Below are 20,184 nucleotides of genomic sequence, written 5' to 3' on the forward strand. Positions count from 1 at the left end.
TTATTTTAAAAATACAGAGACAGCAGTAATTCAGCAAGTACTATGGAAAATGGTTGGTTTTACTTTGCCGTAAATAATTGTGCAAGTAGGAAATGAAATATTCTCATAACAGATGACTGAATTGTCATTTATTCAAATTTGGAGAGAGAAAAATGTACAGGGAAGGCAGGATTTATGTAAATCCAGAGTTTAAGGATGCAGATTTCTAATCTAAGTATTTATAGGAACTAATATAAGTTCTACACAATATTCTTCTTAATTGCCTTGAGAAAGGAAACTGAGACCTCTGTACATTTCTTTGCACAAAATGTCTCTTTTAGAAAGAAAAAAACAGTTGAGAAACCAATGTCTTTAGATAATTAAAAGTAAAATGCAGATATAGAAAATGAAAAAAATTTAACCATGGAAACAAAACTAACCAAGAAATATATTATAGATGTCCATAAATGAAGGAATATTAATAATTGGAAGGGTAAATGCCAATGAATAGAATCGGGTTCAACACCAGGTTTTTCATAAACATTTCAGATATAACCTCAAAAAAATAATTTAGTTGGAAAATATTAGGTGGCTCTAACCTACTAATTCAAAATATTAGTACTAAGTTATCTTGTATTTTCTAAGTATTTTGATCCTTTATATTCATTATTCCCCCCCCTCTGGAGGCATAAGTGAGTTTAATTCAGGTGACTCAGAGAACATGAGTGCTGTATGGAATCAGGAAGGAGAAAAATGATTTGCATCAAATGAACCTAAAGACACAAAATTGCAGGTTTTAAATTTAGATTTATTGAATAAAAAATATAGAGCAAACTGATTCCCAAAGACTGAATTTTTAAAAATATATTTCTAAGCAAAAAATTTCTACTTCAAATTATACATATTTTAGAAATTAGCATTGATTGGTAAGCATATATTTTAATATGGAAGAAATTTTAGCATAATAAAATTGTGAAAGCAGTTGTTCCCAACTATAATATTAAACATCATACAGAGGAATATTTGATATGGTAGGTTAACTTGTTTCTTACCTTTATGTTGTTGTACACTGAAGATATAAATAGGTATGTATTTTTCAAATTCAAACAGTCAAAGCATTTCTTTATTCTTTATCTGTTTTTGAGTACACTAATAACTAAAATATGTAGCAATCTGAAAAAAGGTATATATTTTTTAATCTCTTCAAGAAACTAGATCTGTTTAAACAGATCATTTTTCTAAACCTTAATAGTTTAACAAAAGATGTTCATCTCTGTCACAGCTTTGGTTTTAAAGCTTTCCACATTTCTTCAGTTTGCTGTTTGTCTATAGCATCTCCAGAGTAGTCAAGACAGTTTGCATGCCACATGCCAATGCCGAGTAAGCCACGGTTTTGTACATATGCTGCCTTTAGAGAAATGCTCTGAGGGTCATCATACCACACTTGATGAAAATGGCCAGCCTGATCCTATACAAATAAATTAAAATGTAACTTTAAAGTATTCAGTGCAATAAGAGGGAAAGGTGTTTCTTAAATCCAGTGATTCAAGAAGGAATCAATGAAATAATAAAAGTTTTAGGGCATACATAATACTTTCCATGGTTCTATATGTAATACTTTCTAGATATCATTGCTTATGGCACTTTTACAACAATAGAGATTACACAAATGAGCCTCCCAGTATATCCTATTTAAAATCCTTCTCATGCCCTAAGATTCTTTCCTTGCTCTGATCTGATGATTATCAACCAAGATGTACTGTACACATTTGAATCACTTGTGAGGGCTTTTAAAAACAGATTCTTGGGACCCACACCACATGAAACCTATTGAATCAAAATCTTCCAGGGCTAGTGCTATAACATATATTTATTTGTTTCTTTATGTTATGTTTTAATGTTCCATTAGGTGATTCTGATATGTAGCCAAGGTTAAGGAGAATCACTGCTTTTGTCCTCTAAAACCAGCTTATATACTTTTTGGGATTTCCTTACAGTTCCTGGAAATGTGCCTAGTTAGGAGCTCAACAGGTGATTTTGTTTATGATGAATGTCAGTGGACAAAGAAAACATCTCCTTTTCTAGGTCTTACAGAATTGAGTCTAAGAGCCTGTTGGGTCTGGACCCCATGGGTGACTTAGGTACCCACCTAAGAACCACAAACTAGAAACTAGTCTTATGCTCACCTTCCACCCTGTAAAGTCCTTCTCCCCAGCATCACTTGCCTCTATCTAGTGCTAAACACAGTCTCTTTTAGAAGGTATGTAAGCTATGGATAAAGGATAAAAGAAAGAGGAACGGAGCAGAATTAGGCAAAAGGGTAAAGGAAGAGAAAAAGATAGGAAGTAAAAATAGAATGATCTGTGATTTAAAATAATTTACTGATTTTTATATACATCTGGGGAACTCTTTAAAGACAGTTCTCAATGAATACCAGTAATATTTCTATTTATGGTAGCACCACGAGAATTAGAATCATCTCCTAAGATGACTGCTTTAAAGGACAATAGTCACTTGGTAAATGAATAAGCTATGGCATATTTAAGTATAGTAGATTCATTACATACAAGCATATCTCATACTATATCTTATATTCCGTTCTTTAAAATCTTTAGAACTAGAAAAAGCTATACATGCTCTAGTTCCAATTGTGATTCAATATTAAAAGGCAACTTGCAAAACCTGTACCTAAATATAGAAAGATTTATTTTTGTAGAGTCAGGGGCAAACCCAAAGACATGCACCTTTGAATTTTGCCATCATTCTAGCTAGTACTTTGAGCCTTTTTGATATGTTAAGAAATTTCAAATGCCTCAAATAGTGAAGGATCAAAGGATAAAAAACTGAGTATATGTAAGTTTGACAGATGTCTGGTTAAGGAATATATGCCTCCAAGAATATTGAGTGCAAGATGAAGCTGCTATTGCTGAGACAGCATAAGAAAGCAGAATGATTCTCTTCAGTTAAAACAAAAACTTGATTTGGGTTGCTGTGGAATTTTACAATGAATGAAGAAGAACAAATTGGTTATAAATAGATGGTTGTCTGAAGTGCCATTAAATGAATGGTTTTCAAGGCTCATCAAAATGTTTTCTGAGTTCTAAAATCTTAAAGAATGTGTCTTCTTATGCATTAAGGAAAAAATAAGTCAGGAATTACAAAAAACAGTACATCATAGGGTAAAGTATTTATTCTAAATTACATATTTCCAAACTATGTATAATTGGTTAAACAAACCCTTTACCAAACTGATATCCATGAAACACTGTTCCCCTGCATGTTTCTAAGAGTGCTAGGAAACAGGGTTCTATGTTAAGCAATTAAATGGCTTTATGTACTGTAGTACATCTTAAATCCTTGAATATAATGTTATATATTATAAATCTCCAAGAGAGACTTACAGTTTGTAGTGTTTTCCAAATATATTTGGCCATGGCACATGCATGCGTATTTGTGTTTTTTTAGTATATTCTTTTTATGTTTAATCTTTAAAATGAAAAAAATATATACAATTTTAAAGGTTACTTTCCATTTACAGTTATTACAAAATGCTGGCTATATTCCTTGTGTTGTACAATACATCCTTGAGCCTATCTTAAACCCAACAGTTTGTACCTCCCCCTCCCCCACCCCTGTCTTGCCCATCGCCCCTACTCTTCCCACTGGTAACCACTAGTGTGTGTGGGTGTGTGTGTGTCTATGTGTTATTAACAGTTCCCAGAACAGAGTTCTATAAATACTTTTTGGTAAAGACAGGATCACAGTGTACCCTAGTTTAATGTTTATACTTAAGATCCTAAAGTTTAAAAAGCTCTACACTAAAGCCTTCTACATAATTGATATACAGGCATGTACATGTATATCAATTATAATTTATTAAATTTGTATATTTGCAGTCATCCTTTTGTAAATGGGTACCAGACCATTAGAAAGAAATATAAATTGTTGCTGGAATTAACGTTCATCACATCATTTTAGGGTTCCTTTTGTAGTAACATAATTCAAGGTAAATTAAAGATGGTTTGTACTTAGATTTTTGAGGTGTGAAAAAGTTTTTATTATGCTAAAGGTAAACTATGGAAAAGATAACTTTTCTTTGTCCCTTTGGTATGGCAATTCCTATTTATCAAACACTACCTGAGAGAATTGCTAGTCATTTACTCTGTTTCTTCAAGTTTCTGTTTGTAATATTTTTGTCTCTAATTTTTAATTTTGTTGAATATCACATAGTTTGAATTGTGGAATAAATTTGAAATGATACCATTTTCCATTGTGAAGTCCCTGATGACACATCTCCTGTTCTCAGCCTCATTCCTCCCTATATAAGAGCCTCATCAGAATTTTGAGGCTACTTTGAAATAGAGGTTTTCAGAGCAAGTAACCCATTTTGGCCCAAAGCTCTTTCAAAAGCCACAGACATCATTTATAATTGACAACTCTTAAGGAAATCCTGTTTGTGACACACATGTTTTTATTATATCATCTAAAATGACAAGTGGCCCATGCAGAGCAGTTCCACTATTAGCATAACTTGAATTGCTCACAAGGGAAGTAAAGTTCCTGATTACACAGATTCAAAGACAAGTCTACTCAAGTTACACAGATTCAAAGACAAGTCTACTCAATTACACAGATTCAAGACAAGTCTAAACAGCAGTCTGTATGTTGTACCCTATAAGAAAACTGATAGAAAATCTTACTTTCAAATATGTAATTATGAAAATACACAATTATGAAAACTAAAGATTGATAACTTGTGAAAAGTCTTACTTGATAGTGATAATAAGGAGACTGCTGAATTTTATCCCACAGTCTTCCAGAAGTAGAACTATTTACTTGCTTCATGATCATTTGATAGGCCACCTGACGGTATACAGCATCTTTACAAGGGTATTTTGCAGTGGTACAAACATGATTCTAGAAATGCAAAAATGTTCATGTTATAGATTATCAATTAAGCAAATCTTAAGCAATTAAGCAAATCCAAAAATATAATAAAATTATTTATTAGACATAAAATATATACTATAGATAGATAACCTGACTATATGGAATAAAAGTTAAATTTCATTACTAAATAGAAATATAATATTCAGAAACTTGTATGGGATTTAATTATTTAAAATAAACTGTCTACATTTTAGTATCAAACTATATTAAATAAATTCTCAATAAAGTGTATATATTCTATATAGAGAGAAATTTCTAAATTATAAATAAAATGAAGTTTATATAGAGGAAACAAAACAGACTCTAAAAAATATAATAGAAAGAGAAAAAAATTACATAAGAAATGATCTGTTCTTACCACTGATAGATTTTGGCAGGTATAATCATAACCATACCAGGGAATACCCATTACAAGTTTCTTAGGGTTAATGCCTATCTTGATGTAGTCATCATATCCTAACCAAATAGGAACAGAAAAAGCATATTTTTTTCTCTTCATATGTCTACTAATGTGTTCATACAAGCTATGCAACCACTCAGAATCCAAGTTTGTAACAACAGGTACATTTATGTAAAATATTAATATGGTGTTTCTCAAATATATTATAAAAGTCATCTCTTAAGAACTATAAATTTGGTATCACTTTCTAAACAATTTCTTTTTGAATAATAGAAAATATTCAAAACAATTTAGATCAAATTGAAGCAAAAAATTCACAAAATTTAATTTTAGGAACAATGACACATTTTAGTAACAATGACACATTTTAGGAAAGCATGCTAATTGTGTCTATTAACTGCTAAGGCATGGATTTGATATTCTAGATTCTAAAACTTTAAAAAAAGTTCTATAAGTCTTAAACTTTCTGGCAGGTGTGGTCTCACAATTACTTACAGAACACACAAGTGTTCCACATTTTATCAATATCCTATAAGCATGGATTACAGCTTGGGATAAGGAATGACCCCATCTTACTCTGTAGCAGATAATCTGTAGTTATAGGAAACAAAGAGAAAAATGAACAAATTCCTGGTACTATCAATCCCTTTCTTGCCCATGCTGCAAATTATGTTTTCCCACCAAGATATGTTCCAAGATTAGCTAGAATGTTGAGTAAATTTGCTGTTTTTCAGAGGCTTTAAAGTTATTGTGTACTGTTAAATATCCAAGAGAGGGGTGGAGTATGCATCATTTCCCAAACATATTTGATAATGAACCTTTTATTGATATACATAATTATCATCTCTTTCATAAACACAGTTGGCAAACATTGGGTTAAATAATTATTTTGTATTATAACACAAATTATTTTTCAAATTTTAAATAGTATATGCTTATGATCAGACTATTCTATCCAGACAATTAGGACGTGATAAAATGAGGCCAGGGTCTATGATTTTACCTCTATATGAAAAATAAAATAATTTTTATTTATTACTCAACACTTAAATCTATGCTAACTATCCCAGAAGATCTCACTTAAGTCCAAAAGCTAGCAAGCAATCTTTAATTCAATTGGTTGATGGGATATAAACCAATCCAAACTTTGGAAAGGATAATGCAAAGCCCACATCATATGAATGACAGATCAGAAGTACTCCTTTTTTTTTTCTTGCGGTACGCGGGCCTCTCACTGTTGTGGCCTCTCCCGTTGCGGAGCACAGGCTCCAGACGCGCAGGCTCAGCGGCCATGGCCCACGGGCCCAGCCGCTCCGCGGTATGTGGGATCTTCCCGGACCGGGGTACGAACCCGTGTGCCCTGCATCGGCAGGTGGGCTCTCAACCACTGCTCCACCAGGGAAGCCCCAGAAGTACTCTTAATTCTAATAGGAATATAATTTTTAATGTAGCATGGGTACTAATAGTAAATGCCAAATAAGATAAAGCCAGTCCTATCAATCATGTATAATAGTTACTCACATTATAGCTACCTTTGCTATTAAATTATTTAACATTGGTTATTTCAACAAAAATATTCTATCAAATTCTAAGTAAGCAAATATCTTCTTCGTGTAACTTTCTGACAAGAGTGTTGACTTGAAGTTAGAACACCTGCTTGAGTTCTAACCATATAATACTTAATAGCTGTGCAATCATGAGAAATTAACACCCTTCATCTTATCTATAATAGAGGGTTAATATAATACACCTACCTCCCAAGACTTTTTAGAGGTAATTGAAAACTTCAGAACTTTAAAACTTTTTGTAAACTTTAAAGCTCTCAAATTAAGAGGTTTTTATATGTTTCAAGAAAGCGTTACAAATGGAAAAGGTATACAAATGACTTAGAAATACTAAAGTATATCTTAATGCTTGAAGTTATAGAATTAATATCGCTGATAAATGATTGTTTTGTGAATTCTTACCAGTTAATGTCTTAGTATAGGGAGAATTGGCTCCTGCAATACACTGTGACCAGACCAGACTTCGTTCACCATAAGACATCACAAAGAGAAAGTCACAAGCATCTGCAATTCCAGTATAATTATAGCACCTCCTACCTAAGCAGTTTGGAGACCAAGATACATCAAATGTTACCTGTGGGAAAACCATTTTATGTAACATGATCAAATATGCATATTATGGCAGATGTTTTGTTGATTATATATTCTCTTGCCTCATATTACTCCCCCCCTCAAAAAGAACCACTTATGTGTCTGACTTAAGGTTTGACATGTATGGAACTAGAACAATTCTAAGAAATATATTTTTTGCCTACACGGACTGACCCAGACATATATTTTGGACAATGTTTTGGACATATATTTAGATAATGGACATATATTTGGACACAGGCATATTTGGACATATACAATGACCAGGAGAAGGCACTGTGTAGAAGAGGAGTTTAAAGTCACATGCCTCCAGAGGACAGACTAGCAACTCGACTGACTGAAGGAAACTGGTGTAATCACAGTAGGGTATGGTAGGACCCATACGCAACTAGAGAGTAAAAGCACACTAAAAGAATTCAGATACGAAAGTTCTTAAAAATATCATGCAAGCTAAATAGGTCATCTCTTGGCACAAGCTTACTGGACTGTGTTGGCAGCTTGAGCCCTTGATTTACAATTACTTTACATGGTAAGTTTAGTCCAACATTATAGTTAAAGAGTAGTGGTGTTTTATGGCTACAAGTATAAATTAATCAACTCAAAATGTTAAACAAATCACTTAAATGGTCTTATTTTATGGAAATATTCAAATAAAACTTGAGTGTTAAATTATCTTTCATTTTTGAATAGTGAGCCAGTCCTCAATAAGGATGAATCTCTTTCAAAAATTTATTGCCGGGATTCCCTGGTGGCGCAGTGGTTAAGAGTCCGCCTGCCGATGCAGGGGACATGGGTTCGTGCCCCGGTCCGGGAAGATCCCATGTGCCGCGGAGCGGCTGGGCCCGTGAGCCATGGCAGCTGGGCCTGCGCATCCGAAGCCTATGCTTCGTAACGGGAGAGGCCGCAACAGTGAGAGGCCTGCGTACCGCAAAAAAAAAAAAAAAAAAGATTTATTGCCTTAAGATGTTGGTCAAACGGTCAAACTTTCAGTTACAAAATAAATAAGTTCCGAGACCTAATGTAAAAAAAAAAAAGATTTATTGCCTTAACTGAATATTAATTAGCTTTATTTTATTAATATAGGTCTGCAAACATTCTAAAGCTTCATTAAAAGTTTTCTTCTTAATTAGGCTCTCAATAAATGTATTGATTAATATTACAAAAAATTGAGGTATTTTAGTTAAATTTTTACACTTTGGCTAATTTATTCTACTATAACTCTTTTTAGGACTTTCTCAAAATTCTCTCTGTAATTCTTTCATTATTAACACTAAAGGAAGCTCTGCTTTGTAAGTCTAGGCTTTCCCCAAAGCTCTCCAGCAAAATAGGTTATAAAGTGAAATTTTTACATATTGGACTTCATTTTATCACTGTCCCCTCTTACAAAATGGAAGTATAATAAGGTAATAGAGAAAGTGATTACCTCTAAGCAGGTAAATTTCAAATCCATTTTGTAAGTCCTTACCTCTCTCCTGAGCAGTGAGAATATTTTCACCTGGGTTTCCTGTCATGGATAATCTCATGTTTTTGAGAAGGCAGCATTATTAGAAAAGAAATTAGAAAAGAAATCAAAAGACTTTGGTTCTTTTCTTGGCTCTCTTATAACTGGGTTATTTCATTTTAAATATCTGATCTGTTTTCCCACATGTAACAATGAAGGTGTAGAAAGAATTCTTCAAGAGCACTTCTAGCTCTTTAATTCTGTGATCACAAATTCTATAATCCTAAATTATCATCTTTTCCCAAAAACTCATTTCTCCTTGCTGGGGCTCTATATTCGTCATTTTTTTCTGGTCACCAGTTTAAGAACCTTTGGGCCATTTTGTGACTCTTCTTCCCTCACACCCCATAACTAATCTCACATTTTCCTTTGAGTGGCCTCTCACAGTTTTTCTGCCCATTCCTTTCCATTAATTAATTAATTCAATGAATATTGAACACTTGCTGAGTGTTAGGGTTATGCCATCATCCCAGTTCAAACCATAAATACCAAGTTATTGGATTACTGGGTTAGTCCTTACAGGTCTCTCTTTCTCCTCTAGACTTTTTTACGTACTACCATAAATAATCTTCCCCAAATACTTTCTATACACATTACCCATTACATACAGAATAAAATGCATACTCTTCAGTGTCACATCCTGGATCTTCCACAATCTGGTTCATCTTGGCAACTCTACTTCCCACTAACTTAACTAACATGAACTTGACATAGCAGCCCAAATGGCTCTACTTGCCCCTCAAACATGGAAATAGACATTCCTACTGCAAAATCTTTGCTCAGTCTCTTCCCCCTTGCTCTTTCACTATAGCTTAATCAGGACTAGCAAATAAGTTCCCATATATTAATTCTACCCTATTAACAACAGCAATCTAGAGAATGAGGGAAAAGTTTCTGAGACCAAAATGTGTGAGGAGAGGAGTACGGTGGCTTGCATACCAGGTATTTGCTATTCTTGATCTAAATTGTACTCATCTGAAAAGCTGAATTCCACACTGACAAACCTTCCATACTTGTATAAAGCCACAGAGTTGTTGATCGTTACATCATTTATTATTTTTCCAGTGACTCTCAAATTCATGTTGACCAACTACACCAGAATCACCTATCACACTTGGTAAAAATACAGTTCCTAGAATCTATGCCAGAGTCAACTTCTGGGCATATTTTTAACAAGCACTCCCAGGTGATTCTGAGATAGATTTAGAGTTATTAGTTTATACTATATATATCCTACTTAACTAGACTTAAAATTTTGAAAGGCAGGTATCATTCATATATTCAATAAGTATTTTTTAAACATTGTGTTAGACATCAAGGAACTGGTCCCTGCCTTCAAAAAACTCACTGTCTAGCCTAGCAGTTTTTTCTCAGCTTTACTAAGGTATAATAGACAAGTAAAATTGTAATATATTTTAAGTGTACAATATGATGATATGCATATATATGCAAAAGTATTCCCATCAAGTTAATTAACATAGCCATCGCCTTATTTATTTTGGTGATAACACTAAAATTCTACTCTCAGCAAATTTCAAATTATACAATACAGTACGATCAACTATAGTCATCATGTTATGCACTAAATCCTCAGACCTTATTCATCTTACAACAAAGTTTATACCTTTTACCAGCCTAACTGTATCTAACTACAGTTTCCTTATTGACGTTTCCCTATTGATTATCTGTCTGAATAAGCTGTCCATTGCTGAAAGTGGAGTACTAAAGTCCTCTACTACTATATTGCTGTCTGTTTCTCCCTTCAGATATCTTAGTGTTTATTTAATACATTTAGGTGCTCTGATGTGGAGCACCCACAATAAATATTTGAAATTGTTATATCTTCTTGATGAACTGACCCTTTTATAATTATATAATGAACTTTGTCTCTTGTTACCATTTTTGGCTTAAAGTCTATTTTGTCTGATATAAATATAGCTACCCCTGCTCACTTTTGGTTTCCATTTGCCTGGAACTAGTTTTTCAATCCTTTCATTTTTAGTCTATGTGTGTCCTTAAAGCTGAAGTGAGTCTCTTATAGGCGGCATATAGTTGGATCTTGTTTTTTTTAATCCATTCAGCCACTCTGTGTCTTTTGATTCAAGAATTTAGTCCATTTCCATTTAAAGTAATTACTGATAGGTTTCTACGTAATATTGCCATTTTGTTAATTGTTTTCTGGCTCTTTTCTAATTCCTTTTTTCCTTTCTTCTTTTCTTGCTCTCTTTCTTTGTGATTTGTGATTCCCTGTAGTGGCATGCTTGATTCCTTTCTGATTTTCTTTTGTATATCTAATGTAGGTTTTTGCTTTGTGGTTATCATGTGGCTTATATTAAAAAAAATTTTGTAACTATGTATGGTGATGGAAGTTAACTAGACTTATTGTGGTGATCATTTTGCAATATATACAAATATCAAATCATTATGTTGTACACCTGAAAAAATAATTTTTTAAAACATCTTATAGTTACAACAGTCTATTTTAAACTGTTAACAACTTAGAACACATACAAAAGCTCTACATTTTTAGGGCTTCCCTGGTGGCACGGTGGTTGAGAATCTGCCTGCTAATGCAGGGGACACGGGTTCGAGCCCTGGTCTGGGAGGATCCCATATGCTGCGGAGCAACTGGGCCCGTGAGCCACAACTGCTGAGCCTGCGTGTCTGGAGCCTGTGCTCCGCAACGGGAGAGGCCGCTGTAGTGAGAGGCCCGCGCACCGCGATGAAGAGTGGCCCCCGCCTGCCACAACTAGAGAAAGCCTTCGCACAGAAACGAAGACCCAACGCAGCAAAAATAAATAAATTAATTAATAAACTCCTACCCCCGACATCTAAAAAAAAAAAAAAAAAAACTATATAAAAAAAAAAGCTCTACATTTTTATACTCCACCACCCGACATTTTATGTTTTGGATGTCAAAATTTACATCATTTTTTATGTGTCCACTAACAAATTATTGTATAGTTTTTTTTAAGAAGGAAACATCCTAATGTGTTCCTTTATAATTTCTGTAATATACTTTTTTATTGACGTATAGTTAATTTAAAGTGTTGTGTTAGTTTCAGGTGTATAGCGAAGTAATTCAGTTGTACATATATATATACCTATTCTTTTTCAGATTCTTTTCCATTATAGGTTATTACAAGATATTGAATATAGTTCCCTGTGCTATACAGTAGGTCCTTTTTGTTTATCTGTTTTGTATATAGTAGTGTGTATATGTTAATCCCAAACTACTAATTTATCTCCCCCCTACTGCCCCCCCACCACTATCCCCTTTGGTAATCATAAGTTTGTTTTCTTTGTCTGTGAGTCTATTTCTGTTTTATAAATAAGTTTATTTGTATCACTTTTTAGATTCCACATATAAGTGATAACATACGATATTTGTTTCTGTCTGACTTCATTTAATATGATTATCTCTAGGTCCATCCATGTTGCTGCAAATGGCACTATTTCATTTTTTATGGCTGAGTAATATTCCATTGTGTATATATACCACATCTTCTTTATCCAGTCACCTGTCAGCAGACATTTAGGTTGCTTCCATGTGTTGGCTATTGTAAATAGTGCTACTATGAACACTGAGGTGAATATATCTTTTCGAATTATAGTTTTGTCTGGGTATATGCCCAGGAGTGGGACTGCAGGATCATATGGCAACTCTATTTTTAGTTTTTTAAGGAATCTCCATACTGTTCTCCATAGTGACTGCACCAATTTACATTCCCATCAGCAGTGTAGGAGGGTTCCTTTTTCTCCACTCCCTCTCCAGCATTTATTATTTGTAGACTTTTTTTTTTTTTTTAAAGAAGATGTTGGGGGTAGGAGTTTATTAATTATTTATTTATTTTTGCTGTGTTGGGTCTTCGTTTCTGTGCGAGGGCTTTCTCTGGTTGTGGCAAGCGGGGGCCACTCTTCATCGCGGTGCTCAGGCCTCTCAATATCACGGCCTCTCTTGTTGCGGAGCACAGGCTCCAGACGCACAGGCTCAGTAGTTGTGGCTCACGGGCCTAGTTGCTCCGCGGCGTGTGGGATCCTCCAAGACCAGGGCTCGAACCCGTGTCCCCTGCGTTAGCAGGCAGATTCTCAACCACTGCGCCACCAGGGAAGCCCTGTAGAGTTTTTAATGATGGCCATTCTGACTGGTGTGAGGTGACACCTCATTGTAGTTTTGGTTTGCATTTCTCTGAATAAGAATCTCTGGGAGTCGGACCCAGTGTACGTGTGTGTGTTTAATTTTTTTAAGATTCCTGGTTATCTTGGTGTATGACCAGTTTTGAGAATCACTGATCTGGGGCCACACTGTCCTTCTGTTACTCACACATTTCCTGGCAAGATGCCTTATGTTGTGATCTTCTCTCTCATCATGCTCATTATGGTAGTAGGGAAATACTGCCTTTCGTCACAGCACTGACAAGCTCTATGGAATTAGGCTTTGAGCCTTACTGGGCCTTGGGTGCTTTGCAAAGTAATTCAGAGTCTATGGAGCAAGTGAGACACTTCCCCAGAACTACCTCTACTCTTAGGCAAGAGCTGTTTCTGTCCTGCACTGATGAAAGCAGAGCGTGGGCAGCTAAATCCTTCCTGATTCCCATTGCCTATCTAATATTTCTAACTCTGCTGCAAGGCAGGTAGGTGGGGCAATTCCAGTATTGTATCCTGATGTGAATAAAGAACAGATTTGGCACCTTAAAATTTTATAAAACTTATCTAGTTAAGAAATCAAAAGGTCCAGAAAATTTTTTAGGATGTACTGAAACTCTTCCTACTCAATAAAACTGAGATTCTATTTGCCATACCTTCATGAACACATTTTGATAGGAAAGATAAGGGGTTTCCAAAAAACACCAAATGAATTTTTACCTGTGATCCCTCAATTTCATGATGGAAAGAGTCTGCAGTTTCTTTGACTAAAGCAGTTAACGCATAATATTCATGTGATGAACGAGCAACTTCTTGTCTAGATTAATTCCATCCATATATTGTGTTTTGGCCAGCTTAACTTGTTGAGCTAACCAGGATGCTCTTAAAGTAGAATTAATGATATCCCTTATGGATACATCTCCTATGGAAGAAATATACATCTTTTGTACGTATATGCTTTTCACAGTTTAATAAAATTTACTTCACAAACTCATTCCAAAGAGATCCAAATGTCTTTAAAACACCTCATAATTTTGGAATACTAAGCCCCAAATTTAAGTTTTCCAAATGAAGAAATAATATGTCAAGATCACAGAAAATCATTAGTCATTAATCTTCGAAATAACCATTATGAATAAATAGTAATATTATCAAATTAAAAGAAGAAATCATGGACTATGGCTAGCTAAGGGTCATCATGCACCCAAAGTAACAATTAAACATTGATCATATGCCAGGCACTGAGAGTACAACAGTGAATAAGACATAGGGGTCCCAATTAATTGGTGGCAGAGGAAATTAGTGGGGCCTGGAAAGTAGGAGACGGTAGGCTAGGAAGAAATAGGGGCAAGTGTCAAGGCCTGGAGGCAGAGTATGGAGGTTTGCTGATGCCTAAAATTTGGAGGGCGACAACAGTGAAGAACCTGAGGGTGGTAGGCAGGGTTAAATCATGAAAGACCTTGAAGCCCTCTTGAGAAATTATCCCAAGGGAAAGGGTTTTAAAAAGAGAATATACATATTTTAGGTATGCATTTTAGAAAAATCCCTTCAGCTGAAGTGGAAACTGGTTTAAAGAGGCAAAACTGGAGGCAGAATATCTAATAGGAAAGCTTTGGAAGAATGCAGGCCAGAGATGATGGTGACCTCAACTAAAGTTGTGGAGCAGTGGAGACTATGAGATAAATGAATAAATCTGGAAGATCCTAAGAAGGCAGAATTAACAGGACTCTGATCCACTGAATGAGTAAGGTAAGAGAAAGGGAGGAGGTTGAAAATACTCAAGTTTCTGGCCACTGCAGATGGACTCATAGATACTGCATTTACTATGAATGATTTCTGGTGAACCTTACTTCTTAGACTAGTACTCAAGTTAAATACTAAGATGGTTGATGTTATGTTTCTCCTGTATTTTTTTCTCCACAGATAATATTAGAAGCACTGATCATTTTTACTTTATCCCAAATAATGTGTTAATTCATTGATTTAGCAAATATTTATTGAATTCCCAGTAAGGTATAGGCAGGGTATATTGTTAGGCATTAGTGACACAGACCAGGTCCATTGGTTATTTAATGCAGTAGATTTAAGGGCTACATGGAAATGCAGGGTGCCATGACAGCATATAAAGGGGACCTGCGACCCTGGTAGGGCAGGAAAACTTCCCTGAGGACTACACTCTTTAGGGGAGGCCAGAAATCTGGGCAATGACCTAGACAGGGGACAGAGGAGGGGTACCAATGCACAAAAAAGAGCATTCTCAGAAGAGTGAACAAAAAAGGGCAAAGGTCTCAATACCTCAGGAGAATTCTGAATTTCTGGAACCAAAAGAAGGTCAGTGAGGCTGGAGCACAGAACTCCTGAAAGTACATGGAAACAGATGAAACTGATGAAACTACTGAGGTAGGTAGTAGCAGGATCAAGTAGGGCTTTGTAGACCACTGAGGAGTTGCTATTTTCTCCTGAGATGAATGGGAAGCATTAAAGTATTTTAAGCAGAGGATCATAAGATTTGCATTAAAAAATGAGAGAGACAGACAGACACACAGGGAGAGGGGGAGAGAGAAAGGGAGAACGATATCTATGATCACTGGGCCACTGTGAGGAGAATGGATGGGTGAGGGTGGGGAGAGCTAGCTATAAAAATTAAACCAGGCTTTTCCTAATTTTCTGTCTCCTTTTTGGTTTTTTGTTTATTTTTCAGAATTAACTGTGCATAACCCATTTTTCTACTAGGCAGTTACCCACTGAAATAATAAAAATTACAAAATGTGAAACTGAACAGCCCATTGTTTTTAGACTCTTAGAATCATATTTATGTCACAAACCTTACCCCTATTTCAATTCTGATAACTAAGATTGAATATGTTAAAAATATACAGAGAGCTTGTGATATAATAGAAATACTAAAAAATAGCTTGATGAACCAATTGAATATATAAGGGAAAAAGTAATGCAGTCTAGTCTTTGTCTTTGAAAAATATAGGTCAGTAGAGAGAAAAGACCATTAACCACCAGCATACAAATGAACAAAATTCGGCTTCTTTGCATAATTGGTTTTCTAAATGCCCACAGATGCCGCCTAACCGACTAAGAGGTATTGGGTGCTACAGAAAGTCTTTCAGATGTTAGGCTTACACACTAGGCAGGTTCTCCATAAACACTTCCACCGTTTTTACTTCTTCTAAGCAATTATATTACTTTTTTTAACTGACATTTAAATGTCCCTGCCTCAAATGTAATCTGCTAGATTAAGAACTGGCAATTGTCGCTATGTTTACACAAGAATTGCTCTTTTGGACTGAACTTTTCCACCTGCCTGATGTGTCCAGTTCCTGGTGCAGTCATCAAACTCTAGGCAGACAAGTGGTCTTCACATTACCTCCGAAAGGGTGTTTGCTTAAAGCTGCCCAAGGCCTTATAAATTCTTAGGTGGGTAGATGGAATTTTTACTTAAAGACCTATTTTTATCCCCCTTCTTGTGTGGCAGGTATAGAAAAGCAAAGTAAGCAGAACTTTCATTCTTCCACTGGACCGTGGGAGTGCTGAGATTCTTTCAAACTGATCCTCAATTCTCTTGGAAACCAATGGGTGTTGCTACTTAGGAAGTATCTCCTTACCATCTTGCTTATCTGGCCAGACTGCCTGGGGAGAGGCACAGCAGGGCAATGCAAGGAACTTGCACTTAGAGTCAGATCTGGGTTGGAATACTTACTGTGAGACCTGGGAGGAGTTACTCAACCTCTCTGAGCCAAAATTTCCTAATCTTTAAGGCTGAAGGAAATCTGTGGACAGAAAGGCCCCTCCACGAGCGGTCAAAGCTGGTTTTGCGCCCCCAACACCTCTTTCTCGGGCTCGGTTATTCTACTGTAACTCCTCTTAGGGCCTTGAGGACCAGATCTGGAGCGTCAGGGGAGGGAGGCCACTGACCTCGAAGTCGGGGCGATGAACGATGGGTGATGGGACGGCACAGCGCTGGGGCCTGGCACTGGCAGTCGGCCCCGAGCCCGACGCGCAGCGCCAGGAGCAGTGGCAGCAGCAGAGGAGCCAGCCCCAGGGTCCCGTGCAGCGAGGGAACGAGGCGCCAGCACCGGAGCTGCGGCCAGGCCATGCCAACGGCTCACCAGTCAGCAGAGCTGTCCCGGATTCCCTGGCGGCGCCTGCTTTATGGATGGGAGGGGAGGGGCCGGGCCGAGCTCCCCGGCTGGGCAGGGGAGGAGCTGGGCTGTCGCCAAGTCCGGGGGATCTGGGGCTACGGGAGAGAAGGACAGAGGCCGAGGCTGCGGTGCCCCTAGCACGTCGAGCCCAGGGAGCCAGGGCCTCGGTGCCCGGCAGACAGTTGACTCAAGTGTATATTGCCTACCATCTATGTGCCTCTCTTTGGCTCTGTGTCATAGTTGTTTGTGTCTTCCTTGTGGAGTCTGAAACTGGAGGGAGTCCTCAAAATGGAGAGAAGTAGGATGCCTTGGAAGGGATGACTGTGCTACATGGTTGGAATGGCCCAAAGATTTTGAAGTTACAGATATCTGTTAGATTAAGACAGCAGTTCGAATACGGCCTCTAATTTCGCCTCCTCCCATGCTTAAACTCCAGTGAAAACCTCAACCCACAAGGGAAGGGAGATGACAGCAACATTTTGGAAGCTTGAAAGCACAAGTATGAGGGGTAAGTGTCCCAGGCCCCAACAGTGCGGAAACTTGAGAAACAACGCAATTTAAACCAGAATCTTCAAAAGGTTCCGGAACTACAAGAGATGCCTCAGGAATTAGGGGTGAAGGGGAGATGGAGGTTAGAATGTCCGAAAATAAAGGGGAATAGGTGAAAGCTGCTTGAGGAGCAGTGAAATCTCTAGATCCTTTCTCCAACCTTATGTCTCTGGGCAGCTGCCCCTCTCCCACCCAGGTTGAAGTTTGGAGGTTTAATGCTCTGGGGAGGGTGAATTCTCTGGTACTTGCTCGGGTACCATACCTAAAATAGGATATAACTGACTTTGTGCCTGACCACAGATATTGACAACATGCCTGCAGATCATCCTGTAGCAAAATTTAAAGTCAGAAACACCAGGCACCCACTCAGAGCTCCCTCTTTACTTTTTATCTCTTACTTTTAATCATGGACAACAAACAAGGCAATTGAATAATATAAAAGGAACAACAGAAAAAGGAATATGGAGGAAACAAACATTGTAGGGAGGACATTAAACAAAAAAAAAAAACTCTCAGTAATATCCCCAGAAAGGCAAGAGAAGATGAAGCCACAACAGGATGAAATTTTTTTAAAAAGCAGGGTGGGACTAGAAAGAGTTCTTGGAAATTAGAAAGAAGATCACAGAAATGAGGGAAAAATCACAGAAGATTTGAGCAAAGTAACACAGAAATACTTTTCAAAAAGAAAGAAAATTGGAAGAGCAGTCCAGATGGGAAGAAATCATCAATTAAGTAATTCAAGAAAAATTCCAGGAATGAAGGACAGGAGTTTTCAGAAGGAAAGAGCAAAGAATAGATCCTAAGAGCTTCCAGAGAGAAAAAAAATCACCAAGTATCAAGAATCAGAATGTCATCAGATTTCTCAACAGCAACATCTAAAGCTCAAAGACAATGAAACAATGTGTTTGAAATTCTGAAAGAATATGCTTTCCACATAAAATTCTGCAGAATTATCAATCAAATGGGAAAGTCATGTAAAATTTCAAAATATTGACCTATCATATACTCCAAATGGAGTGTCTAGGCCCTTCCCCCAGAGATTCTGGTTCACTAAGTCTAGATGGGGGCTGTGAATGTGAATTTGAAACAAGAGCCCCCAATGACTGTGATGCAGGTGGTTGTGGTATATAATCTGAGAGTCACTGCCATAATTAGTGATTTTATAACCTCTCCAAAGTACAGCTTTTTGATTTTACATCTCACCACTATTTCAGAAGCCTTCCCCATTTAGTAGGGCAGTATTTCTTATTATGGGAGCTCACAGTTTTGTTTTGTTTTGTTTTTGAGGACCTGTGAATAGCTATGAACTCTCTCTCCAGAAAACAGCATATACATATTCATACAAATTTTGTGAACCAGTTTTTAGTTTATCTGTGGACCACTAGGGTGCTCTTAGGTATAAGGCTAAGAAGTGATGTTTTACATTTACATTCCTGGAGTGGCATTCACATTTCTTTTACTGCCACAATTCACTCATGCCCCATTTTTCAAAACCTCCTCAGTTCAGCTCCTTCCCATTCTCCTTACCTACTGCTATCTTATCACTCCTGCTGCTAACTCTGCATATAAAAGTATCGAATTTTCCTGAACCAAATCAGGATGACACTTGATACGAATGACAGAAAACTCGAGCAAAAAAAAGTGGGAATTTATTACCTTAAGGAACTGAACTTTCATGGGTAGATCTTCAGGACCCGGAGACGTTAATCATATCACTAGTTCTCAGTCTCATTCTCCATTTCTTGGCTCTGCTTTTGTCTGAGTTGGCTCTGTTATCGGGTAGATTTTCTCCTTACGGTGCAAAGATGGTTTCCAACATCACAGGCTTCCTGACATCTCCAGGGCCTCCCCTAACATTTGCAGACCCCAGGGCAAGGGCACAAATGGAAGTCCACACACCTGAAGTTAATTTTTTTTTTTTCCTAGAGATTTTATTTTTCAACAGGAAGCCAAAGTGAAATGAGTGCAAAACTGAGACTATAAGTCTCGATATAGTTTTCCACTGATTAGTATCTCATTTTCTGCCTACAAATCGGTTTAAGGACACTAAGTTTTAACTCACGAAGTTGCTGGGAGGATACAGTCTGACAGTTAATATCAACATCTTTTGGTAGTGTTTGTAAATGCTTGGCATTCTCGTTATTAGTAATGCAATGTTTTTGCATTCTTATCAGTAACATGTTTGTCATAGAATATTGTTGAGTTAACATTCTGAGAAGATCAAACAATATTCAAATTTTTATTATGTGCTGGTGAAAAATTAGAGAACACATTGCTTAGTGTTACACATAATTTTTGAGAGGGGGCCTATGCTTTCAACTAATTAACAACTTCCATATCACGTCAGGT

General features: G+C 36.7%; 2 protein-coding genes across 2 annotated transcripts in view; one reads left to right on the forward strand and one right to left on the reverse strand.

Annotated features, from left to right (window-relative positions):
- The window catches only part of LOC307185312 (dolichyl-diphosphooligosaccharide--protein glycosyltransferase subunit TMEM258-like), a 58,126-nt gene that overhangs the window by 11,091 nt on the left and 26,851 nt on the right, over positions 1–20,184 (forward strand). The gene's annotated exons all lie outside the window — the stretch shown is intronic.
- CTBS (chitobiase) lies at positions 713–17,255 on the reverse strand. Its single transcript, XM_079928033.1, is given in 8 exon segments — positions 713–1,447; positions 4,750–4,896; positions 5,288–5,385; positions 7,297–7,468; positions 13,853–13,947; positions 13,950–14,073; positions 17,060–17,077; positions 17,079–17,255. Coding segments are annotated over 8 exon segments (1,008 nt in total). The 5' UTR covers positions 17,241–17,255; the 3' UTR covers positions 713–1,255.

The sequence above is a fragment of the Stenella coeruleoalba genome (genome assembly GCF_951394435.1).
Source record: "Stenella coeruleoalba genome assembly, chromosome: 1".
Classification (NCBI taxonomy): Eukaryota; Metazoa; Chordata; class Mammalia; order Artiodactyla; family Delphinidae; genus Stenella; species Stenella coeruleoalba.